At 37.6% G+C, this 12,241-nt stretch overlaps 2 protein-coding genes across 2 annotated transcripts; both read left to right on the top strand.

Moving 5' to 3' along the window:
- Positions 1-2,613: 2,613 nt before the first annotated feature.
- On the top strand, positions 2,614-4,166 carry LOC133204905 (uncharacterized protein K02A2.6-like). Its single transcript, XM_061340648.1, has 2 exons — positions 2,614-3,528; positions 3,573-4,166. Exons 1-2 carry the CDS (start codon positions 2,614-2,616, stop codon positions 4,164-4,166), a joined length of 1,509 nt encoding a protein of 502 aa, XP_061196632.1.
- Positions 4,167-5,615: 1,449 nt separating this feature from the next.
- On the top strand, positions 5,616-6,653 carry LOC133204906 (uncharacterized protein K02A2.6-like). The gene has a single exon (XM_061340649.1). It carries the CDS (start codon positions 5,616-5,618, stop codon positions 6,651-6,653), a length of 1,038 nt encoding a protein of 345 aa, XP_061196633.1.
- The last annotated feature ends 5,588 nt before the right edge of the window (positions 6,654-12,241 follow it).

The following is a 12,241-nucleotide window of genomic DNA, read 5'->3' on the forward strand; positions in this document are numbered from 1 at the left end:
TATTAAATATATTATGGATGTCATTAGTGGCTTCATTTTACTTGTTCATTATATTCAATGGTTTTATCTAGAAAAAGTTTAATATCATTTTGGACTGTTGGATGGAAGAAAGCATTTTTGAAGTTTTTTATAGCTAGGTTGTCCCATTTGTATTATCTTGGCATCTCTTGCATGTGCTTACTTGTACATTCTCTTTCAAAAGATGATAGCAGTTTAAGGGAGATTTTACAATGGCAGTCAGATAAAGGTGAAAAATCAGATACATGTACATACAAAATGTCATCTAGTACACGTAATTGTTCAGCTACAATAAAATAGTCAAGAACCAGCATAATTTTTTCCCCAATTTATTTCCCAGATCCTAATCTATAACAACATATAAATACTAACATCAAGAAAAAAAATAAAGCAACTGCCAGGGATGGGGCCCTGACTAAGCTCCTTTTAAACAATAATAATTTTGTCCTATGACGTCATGCAAGATGTTTCAAGTTAAAAAAAAATCCCTGAATACAAGTATTTTTTAAAATATATTAATATAGTATACATCATGAATTAAGTTATGAATCATAGCTTTAAGTAGCTGTCAATAGAGGGAGCCACAATACGTATACAGTCTATTTGCCCCCTCCCCTCCCCCCCCCCCACTACTGGAAGCACTCCTGGAAGACGGGTCTCTTCTCAGTAGTAATGTATATAAGAATAAATAATTTTGTATTACATTATTTTAGAAAGATTTTCAAAAATCTTATCTTACGCTTAATGTTTACATTTAGATATCGTAGTACTGAAGAATAGTAGCAAACTGATTTTTTTTACATGATTGTATATGTTGTATTCAGTTTCACGGAAAGAGTCTAAACTACATAACATTTTATGTTTATATATTCTATATGCTACATAAGTAATGAGTAAGTTTAGAGATTTAGTTTTATCATTTTTTTCATGGAAAAAACCAACAACAATATGTTTCCATTGAATTTTAAATGATAAAAAAGCTGCTTATAGTATTCCATATTCACATTCAAAAATTTGGTGTTTCACATTTTCTATTTTGTTACAATGTAGACACATACGTGTACATGATGTATCTTTTTTTTCACTTACTCACATAGGCATTGTTACATAATACATTATTCAATAAGTTGTAGCTGAATTCTGCTATGTGTTTATCTTTCATATCTTTAATTTAATCTTACATTCATAAATATTTCTACCATTCGACTCCTCATATATTCCAAAATCTTTAGATAATATTGCTTGAAAACATGGTCTATAAAACTTTTTTCAATAAAATTCTTGTAGAAAAAGTTACTTGATTTTCCAGATACTGTATGTTAAAATATCCTGTAGGGAAGTTGAAATTCATGACATTTTGTTTATTTATATTACTTGAATTTGAAAATTTGTGAACTTTTCGAATACTCTTAGTGGCCGATATATGAATTGTGTACCTACCTAGCCAATTAGATTTGTCAATAATATTGGAAAAATGGTTTAGTGATCTAAAAAATCCATTGTCATCAAACAAATCACATATGTATAAAATTCCGGAATTAATCCAATTATCGAAGAAGAAAATTTCTGAGTATATTGATTTACATCTCCGTCCGCATGTAGAAAACTTGCCATCCAATCTCAAGGACACCATAAACTATATAAACAAAACGCCCTCCACTGATCTTGAACTCAGATCATACCTTCCTTGTGACTATGGATGTTACATCGCTGTACACAAACATCCCGCACGATGAGGGTATTGAGGCCTGTAAAGAAGTCTGGGACAGAAGATCTATACAAATTCCTTCTACCGAGTCCCTCGTCAAGCTCCTTGAACATGTTCTCAAGTATAACAATTTCATGTTTAATGGAGAACATTATCTGCAAGTCAATGACACAGCTATGGGCACTAAAATGGCCACATCATATGCCAACATCTTTATGGACAGGCTTGAACGCAACTTTTACTTCAGGCACCGTTTAGGCCCTTTAGCTGGTTGCGTTTAATTGACGATATAGAGATGAAGTGGGTGGAATGCCGCAACAGACTCGAGGAATTAGTTTCCTTTGCTAACTCTTTCCATCATTCGATTAAATTTACTGTAGAAATATCCGATTCCAAAAACGTATTCTTGGACACTACATCTACCCTGATTGATGGCAAAATTGAGTTCAGTCTACCCACGAAACCCACTGATTCCCACCTGTATCTCATGCCGACATGCTGTCATCCTCTACACACATTCAACGGTGTGCTTAAGGGTCTAGCTACCAGAATCCGCCGCATCTGTTCATCCTCTGCTTCATACCAGGAAGAGAGCAATCTTCTAAAGCCCCACTTATGCAAGAGAGGCTAAAAGCCTCTACCGTACAAACTGCTATAATTGATGAGATGGCAGGACGCGACAGACAAAACCTTTTACAATACAAGAAAAAAAAACAGTAGCAGCAGGGTTCCACTGGTAACTGTAGTATTCCGGAATTCTGTAGACTTGTACCTTTTGGTTTTAAATGTTACTCAGGTACTTCCGTAATAAATAGTTTGTAACCGCATGGAGCTGTGTTATAAATCTCATTTATTCGAGTGAATACACAACATATCTGGCGACGAGGATGGCCACTGGACGTATAGGAAGAGTCGATGTGTTCGATCCGGCAATCGAAACATGGACAACCTTCGAAGAAAGGCTGGACAATTTCTTCACAGCAAACGCAGTGGACGACAACAAAAAAGTTCCCGCGCTACTGAGCCTCGTGGGCCCCAAAACATACGCATTGTTAAGAGACTTAACAGCGCCTGAATTACCCAAGGCTAGGACGTACAAGCAACTTACGAAAGCACTGAAGGACCACTATTCTCCAAAACCGTTGGTTATAGTAGAAAGGTTTAGATTTCACAAGCGGGACCAGCAGGAGGGTGAGAGCGTCCGTGAGTACATTGCAGCTCTTCGTAAACTGAGTGAATTCTGTGAATTTAAAGACGTCCTTAATGACACACTACGGGACAGATTTGTTTGTGGATTGAAAAATGAACATATTCAAAAGAAACTTCTCTCGGAGAAAAACCTCACTTACCAAACTGCGCTCGAGATAGCCATTGCGATGGAGACGGCGACTAATGACGCCCTGGAGATTCAAAGGAAACACCTTTCCATCACGTCCGGTGTCAACAAACTAAGTGTACCCAAGGGTAAGAAAAGAATTCAACAAAAGCAAACTACGGTAGTCCAGAGGTGCTACAGATGTAACGGAAACCATACCTCAGATGACTGCAAATTTATCCATGAAACATGTCGACAGTGTGGGAAAAAGGGGCATATACAACGAGCATGCCGTTCCAAACCAGCCACCATGAAACCACTACATACAAAGAGTAAACATGTTCATGAAGTGGAAGTATCGGATGATTTCGAACCAATGTTTTCACTATGCTATGCTATGGGAGGACTAAAGGATGCAATATGGATAAAGCCCCACGTGAATGGTCAAGAATTTCCCATGGAACTGGACACAGGATCAGCGATTTCAGTAATCAACCGGAAAACTTATCAGCAAAATTTTTCCAATGTAAGGTTGATAGACACCGACATAAACCTAAGAACATACTCAGGAGAAAATATCACCCCACTAGGTGTATGTTCAGTCAACGGATGGATGATCAGCAACAGCAGTTAAACTTGTATGTGGTCGACAAAGGGGGACCACCTTTATTTGGTCGAGAGTGGCTAAAGAACCTCAGACTAAACTGGGCAGAAATCAAGACATTAGAAACTAGAAAACAAGGCGTAAGCGAAGTAATTGAGAAGTACAAAAACGTGTTCACTGATGACCTGGGCAGGCTAAGGGACATATCAGCCAGAATAAAAGTAGAGGAGTCGGCGACGCCCAAGTTTTGCAAAGCTCGTGTGGTACCGTATTCGTTGCGCTCCAAAGTTGATCAGGAACTGGACCGTCTTATCAAGACTGGAATTCTCAGTAAGGTAGAACACAGTGAATGGGCTACTCCCATTGTTTCAATACCAAAAAAGGATGGAACTGTGAGAATTTGCGGTGACTTCAAAGTCACAGTGAATCCCGTCTTGGACATAGACCAGTATCCTCTACCCAAGATCGAAGACATATTTGCAAGTCTGGGGGAGGTCGACAGTTTACAAAACTGGACTTGAAGAATGCTTATCTTCAAATGATGGTGAGAGAAGAGGACAGACATTATCTCACGATAAATACTCACCGTGGTCTATTTCAGTACAACAGGCTTGTGTTCGGAATAGCCTCGGCACCAGCGATATGGCAGAGAGCCATGGACACAGTTCTTTAAGGACTTGAGGGAGTACACTGCAACATGGATGATATGATCATTACTGGGAGAACACCTGAAGAAGACCTGAAAAACTTAGAACAAGTCTTGAAGCGACTTGACCGTTACGGGTTAAAAGCAAATGTTGACAAGAGTGAGTTCCTAAAAGACAAAATTGAATTTTGTGGCCATGTGATAGATGCAGAAGGACTCCACAAAACATCAAAGAAAATCGAAGCTGTGCTAAATGCTCCAGAACCAAAGAATGTGTCTGAACTCAGAGCTTTCTTAGGACTCGTAAACTACTATGGACGATTCATGGAGAACTTGTCTACTCACTCAGCGCCCTTATATGACCTTCTGAAGGATAATTCCAAATTTGTATGGTCAAAATCATGCAGAGCAGCATTTGAGAAGATCAAGAAACTTGTGACGTCAGACCAAGTGCTCGTGCAACATGATCCCCAGAAGCCCGTAACACTGGCAACAGATGCTTCTCCCTATGGACTGGGAGCTGTGCTGTCTCACGTGATGCCGGATGGTTCTGAAAAGCCGATTGCTTTTGCATCTAGATCACTTAGTCAAACAGAGAGGAAGTATGCACAAATTGATAAGGAAGCGCTAGGATTAGTGTGGGGGTGAAGAAATTTCACGCATACTTGTATGGGAGAAAGTTCACCTTAGTGACTGATCATCAACCTCTAGTATCTATTTTTCATCCCGAGAAAGGACTACCTGTGACTACAGCAGCTAGACTACAGAGATAAGCGATTTTTCTATCAGGATTCCAATACGATATTCAATACAAAAACACAAAGAAACACAGCAACGCTGATGCCTTATCAAGACTTCCTGTTCCAACAGAAGGCGAAGGATCCAATGAAGAGGCTTATGATGTAACTGAACTGTATATGATTCAGCAACTTGAAAGCCTACCTGTTAGTAGTAAAGAAGTTCAGAGAGGAACCGTAAAAGACACCACTCTGAAAGTGGTATATGACATGACAGCTTCAGGATGGCCAGCATCTGCAAATAACCTAAGTGAAGAACTGAAAGCATACTTTTCTCGCAGAAATGAGATCTCAATTTATCAGGGATGCTTACTATGGGGAATTCGTGTTATCATTCCCCAGGACCTTCGTTCGCGTGTCCTAGAGGAACTTCATGAAGGACACCCGGGGATTGTCAAGATGAAAACTGTGGCTCGATCTCAATTTATCAGGGATGCTTACTATGGGGAATTCGTGTTATCATTCCCCAGGACCTTCGTTCGCGTGTCCTAGAGGAACTTCATGAAGGACACCCGGGGATTGTCAAGATGAAAACTGTGGCTCGAAGTTTGGTATGGTGGCCAGGTATCGACAAAGACTTAGAAACACTGGTGAAACGCTGCAAGGATTGCCAGGAAAACCGACCCATGCCACCAGAAGCACCTGTTCATCCGTGGGAATGGCCCCAACGTGCATGGCAAAGGATACACGTAGACTTCGCCGGCCCGTTCCAAGGAAACATGTTTTTCGTCGTAGTCGATGCATTCTCAAAATGGCCCGAAGTTGTCCAGATGTCGACAACAACTGCAGACCGCACAGTGGATGTACTGCGTAGGATATTTTCAAGGAACGGTCTACCAGATCAACTAGTCTCGGACAACGGACCGCAGTTTGTCTCAGAAACCTTCCAAGACTTCATGAAGTACAACGGAATTCGTCATACTACGTCAGCTCCGTATCATCCGAGAACAAATGGGCTAGCAGAGAGACTAGTCCAGACGCTGAAACAGTCAATGCGTGCTTCGAAAGTGGAAGAAACTTCCATCACTAATCGTCTTGCCAACTTCCTACTCACATACAGAAGTTCGCCGCATTCAACAACAGGGGAAACACCGGCTAAGCTTTTCTTAGGACGTGAACTATGTACAAGACTCACACGACTGAAGCCGAATGTTCGCAACACAGTGGAAGCTAAACAAGAGAGCATGCATTACCGCACATCCGAACCCGTTCGACAGTTCAATACCGGTGACAAGGTTGCTGTGCGTGACTATCGCAGCAATAATGAGAAATGGGTGTCAGGGAAAATAGACTCAAAAACAGGACCTCTTTCGTACAAAGTGGAAATTACACCAGGGACAACATGGCGGCGTCGTACAGACCAGATAAGATCTGCAGATTTCACCAACTCTGCAGATACATTGATACATGATGATACATTGGCGGCCAAAACATCAGACCCTACCAAGAAACAATCACCAGAACTGACCCCTATACCGACATATGCACCCGCAGCAACTTCCGTGTCCGAAAAACGCTATCCAACCCGCACCACTCGAAATGTTCTGCCAAAACGTTACCAGTAGTAATAATAGACTGACAATTTTTTTTTATATGCATGCAGTGTTTGATTATTAAAAACTGTTATGTTTTGTGATTTTTTATGTTACATGTAACCAAGTAGTGCAAAAAAAAATGTTCACCTTTTTTTTATTCTTCTTGAAATGTGAATTTAGATTGTTCACAAGTCTAGTCAAAGTCTAGTCATGAATGTATTAAGTCAATATGCAGATGTCCATTAATATTGATATTCCTTCTACTAGTCAAAATTTGATTTTTTTTTTATTAATCATTGAAGTATGAACTATGTGTCCATCACATTTAAAGGGGGAGGAATGTAGTATTCCGGAATTCTGTAGACTTGTACCTTTTGGTTTTAAATGTTACTCAGGTACTTCCGTAATAAATAGTTTGTAACCGCATGGAGCTGTGTTATAAATCTCATTTATTCGAGTGAATACACAACAGTAACCACATACCATCCTGTCCTTAAGGAACTCAACGATGTTCTTAAAAAGAACCTCCCAATTCTTTACTCAAACAAAAGAACGGCTGAGGTCTTTAAGAAACCTCCATTGGCGGCCTATAGGCGCCCAAGGAACTTGAAGGATATGGTAGTAAGAACCAGATTAGACAACCCATTACCCAACGGGGGTTTTAAAACTTGTTCTGACAGAAAATGTCTTCTCTGTAAGCACAGCTCTGACACAGACAGTTTTAACAGCCCGGTATCAGGCCGCAGCTACAGAATATTAGGGAACTTGTCCTGTCAAACAGATAACTGCGTATATCTCATTATTCTCTTTAGAGAAGTGGACAAGCTTTCGCCTACATCCACTTCTCTTCGCAAGCCTTCATGTTTTGATTCTGGAAAACGTGTAAATCTCGAAGCGGTGACGGTCTACACTTCAACTGACATTTCGTCTAAAATACGTCTGAATGTACGTAATAGACGTGTTATATTAACAATTTTAACATAAATACACACAATTGTCACAAGAAAACTGACCTTTAAGTATTGTTAATCCAATTTCACAAGTTCTCCATCCCGGATTTAAATTATGTGCAAGTAACTCTTGAAGTATTCAAAAATCTCTAATTCGGATAAAAATGGAAACTATTTTTACAAAATAATAATGAAACAAGAGAAATCGTCTACTCTGTTTAAATTAACGAGACAGTATTTCCTCAAGTTTTGTTCAAATTCTTTTGATCTTTATTCTAAATCTTTTTTTCAGTTCTCGGGAGAGGTAGAGTTAATATCGTTTAAAAATAAAAGAAAATATTTTTTAGTATTGTCAGTGAGGAAGTAATGAAGTATTTTTTAAGCTCAAATTTACATCTAGATTGTATTTAAATAGTAAAAATAAGTATAGGTAATAATATTAATTTTGAATAATATGCTAAATCAAAAGTGAATTGTCAAAAACTTTTTTTGAACATTAAAATACGTCTTCACCAATTTTTCCAAATTATCCGACTTAAAATTTTCAATTTTTTCTAATAAGCTGTGGTAGATAAACATTAGTTTAAATCCGGGATGGAGAACTTGTGAAAATGGATTAACAATACCTAAAGGTCAGTTTTCTTGTGATAATTGTGTGTATTTATGTTAAAATTGTTAATATAACACGTCTATTACGTACATTCAGACGTATTTTAGTAAAATATCAGTTGAAGTGTAGACCGTCACCGCTTCGAGATTTACGTTTTCCAGAATCAAAACATGAAGCTTGCGAAGAGAAGTGGATGTAGGCGAAAGCCTGTCCACTTCTCTAAAGAGAATAATATCTCATCAGCTGCAAAGTTTGTCAAAAGCAGTATGTGGGTGAAACAGGAGATCTCCGCAGAAAAATCAATAATCACCGCTCGACCATCAAGATCAAGAAAATCGACGAACCTTTCCACCCCGAAGGTCACAAATGGGAGGACATGACAGTAGTGGTTATTGACCATAATCCAAGATGGACAGACGCTCAGAGACAAAGCAAGGAAAAGTTCTGGATGCACAGATTGAAGTCATTCCGCCCTAATGGCATTAACAAAATAAATAACTTCACCAGGATGAACGTGAACTAGATCAAATTCCTGATTGTGACAAACAAGAACATTCTCTCCATTTATTATATACCCAACAGTGTATCACTCAATTTTACTGTAGATTTTGTACAATCACGTGACGGTGTGATCCGACTTTCCGGATCACCACACTATGGTTTTCTGAATCCATATCAGCCCTCTCTGAAATTGATGACTTAGTACACAGAAACATGACGTTATTTTTCTTGCGCATCAAAAAGTCCCTTGACAGAATGCTTTGTTTAATGGAAAAATATTAAATAATTGATCTCAGAAGTTTTTAAAACTATATCTTGTTAGTTGTAAGGGGTATATAATAAATTTATTATTATAACAGTAACTTGATCCGAAGAGCCGTATCACGTCTCTTTGACAGGCGCGGATCATCAGATCAAACTCGACGCTTCGCGTCTCGTTTGATCTGATGATCCGCGACTGTCAACTCGACGTGATACGACTCTTCGGACTGTTATAAGTTACTGTTATAATAATATATATATAGTGTTAACTTTACAGTGAATTCGTATTATCAATTCCGGAAAGACCCACACACATATGTTTTGCTTACATTTTTGTTTATTATTTCTTTTATCCGATAAACAGTCCTCAAAACCTTTCCAAATTTATAATAGATCCAAATTCATATTTTAAAATTTCCCTTCTATATTATCTTTCTTTGTTTTTTTTTTATCATGAATGTTTATGCTATTTTGAAGGCATAAGACAGTGCAAGTTCAAGTTCAATTTATTCACCCAAACCAAAATATTGGTACATGGGGTTCATTAATAACATAATTATATACATTATATACAATCTGGTCAGAGGTACATATACAAAACAAAAAAACATGACAAATGATTGAAAAAGAAAATAAATAAATAAGAGAGGGGAAAATATATCAAGGAGAACATCATAAATTTTTAAAATAAACATACATAGTTTTTTCAGCATTTTTCGTTTTTGGTTGACTTTAGTTCCATGAATTTAATAACATTAGGTCTGTGGGAATAATAATTGCCCAGGTAATTTTTTCTTACATTAGCTAAAGTTTTACATTCTAAGATATAATGAAATTCATCAGCAGTTTGATTATTATTACAAAATGTACAGATTCCATCACACAGTGGTATACCATACCATACAAAATTCTGTAAATCTGTCCTTTTGAAGAATTATTTACGTCACAAGACCACTTTTGAATAATTGTTCTTGTAATATTTGTTTTACAGTAGCAGTTATCCATTTATAATTCATATTGACACCCTGTTCGTACCATACATTTGACAAATCACACATATTACATATTTTCTGTTTACAATCTAACCATGGGTTTGTTAATTTTCCATCACAGTACAGTTTAAACATATGTTTGTATAAAACATTTACAATTTATTTGGCGGGCCTGAAAAAAGCTTTGCCCAGTATGAAATCATTCTACAATATACCGAAATATACAGAGGAAAACGACCTGTTTCACCATAGACGATGTACGATGGCGTGGAACTTTTCAAATTAAATACATACTTTATAAACTTCAAGTGCAAACGCTCAATAATATCAAGGTTTTCATAGCCCCATATTTCAGAGCCATATACCGGTAGTAAGACCGGAACTACAACTCTATCAAAAAGGTCAAATTGACAGTCCACTGGTAGTTGGAATTGTCTAATTTTTCTTATAATGCCATACATCGCTTTTTGTGCTTGTTCATATAAGTGTTTTTTGTTTTACAAAAGGAACCTGTGCGTGAAAAAACAACGCCTATTTAAACTCTCTAGTATTTTCAATAACTAAGTTTTCTTTTTAACATAGGACCCTTTGAAAATACTAGAATCTTCGTTTTTTCGACATTCACTTTCAACTTCCATTGTAAACAATATGTCTGAAATTTATTGATTGCATGTTGTAATTCATCGGCTGATTCAGCCATAATAACAGTGTCATCCGCATAAAAGAGAATCAACAATTCATAATACATTAGTAATTCGTTCTCAATGGTTCTTGAAATACTTTGTATAAGCCTGCAATATTCTTGTTTAGTAAAAAATCTTCAAGATCATTAATATACATTGAAAATAAACAAGAGGCCCATGGGCCACATCGCTCACCTGAGCACATTGGCTTAGCAAAAGCACAAATCAGTTCAGTATTGAAAAGATTACCGGGAGGGGGGGGGGGCTTGTCAATATAACAAATGGCTTTGTTGTACTTGAGAAGATTTAAAAAAAAAAATTTCCCATATATTCCTTTGTAAAAATTTGATCCCCCATTGTGGCTCCTCCCTATCCCAGGGGTCATGATTTGAACAAACTTGAATCTACACTACCTGAGGATGCCTCCATATCAATATGACTAAACATAGCTTTTCTTTTCTTGAGAAGAAATAGTTTTTCTATATGTTCTTATGCAAAATTTTTGATCCCGCATTGTGGCTCCTCCCTATCCTAGGGGTCATGATTTGAACAAACTTGAATCTACAATACCTGAGGATGCTTCCATTTCAAAATGACTAATCATGGCTTTGCAGTTCTTCAGAAGATATTTTCCTATATATTTCTATTTAAGACTTTGATCCTCCATTGTGGCCCCACTCTATCCCCGGGGTCATGATTTGAACAAAATAGAATCTACACTACCTGAGGATGCTTCCATATAAATATGACTCATCATGGTTTTTCTGTTCTTGAGAAGAAGATTTTTAAAGGTTTTTCCTATATATTTCTATGTAAAACTTTGATCCTCCATTGTGGCCCCGCCCTACTCCCGGGGGTCAAAAATAGAATCTACACTACCTGAGGATGCTTCCATATAAATATGACTTATCATGGCTTTGCTGTTCTTGAGAAGAAGACTTTTAAAAGTTTTTCCTATATATTTTCTATGTAAAACTTTGATCCTCCATTGTGGCCCCGCCCTACCCCCAGGGGTCATGATTTGAATAAAATTGAACTTGCACTACCTGAGGATGCTTCCATATAAATATGACTCATCATGGCTTTTCTGTTCTTGAGAAGAAGATTTTTGAAGGTTTTTCCCATATATTTCTATGTAAAACTTTGATCCTCCATTGTGGCCCCGCCCTACACCCGGGGGTCATGATTTGAACAAACTTGAATTTGCACTATTTGAAGATGCTTCCATACAAATATGACTCAAACTGGCTTTTGCTGTTCTTGAGAAGAAGATTTTTAAAGATTTTTCCTATATATTACTATGTAAAACTTTGATCCTCCATTGTGGCCCCGCCCTACCCCCGGGGGTCATGATTTGGACAAATTTGAATCTACAGTACCTGAGGATGCTTCCACATGAATTTTATCTTTCCTGGCCCTCTGGTTCTTGAGAAGAAGATTTTTAAGATGCTATTAATTTTTCAGTAATTCTTTATTATCTCCCCTTGAAAAGGGCGTGGCCCCTCATTTGAACAAACTTGAATCGCCTTCACCCACGGATACTCTGTGCCAAGTTTGGTTGAAATTGGCCAGTAGTTTTGGAGAAGAAGTTGAAATTGTGAAAAGTTTACAACGACAACAA

The sequence above is a fragment of the Saccostrea echinata genome, unplaced genomic scaffold, assembly GCF_033153115.1.
Source record: "Saccostrea echinata isolate AGI-Se365-2 ecotype Australia unplaced genomic scaffold, CSIRO_AGI_Sech_v1 ptg000054l, whole genome shotgun sequence".
Lineage (NCBI taxonomy): Eukaryota > Metazoa > Mollusca > Bivalvia > Ostreida > Ostreidae > Saccostrea > Saccostrea echinata.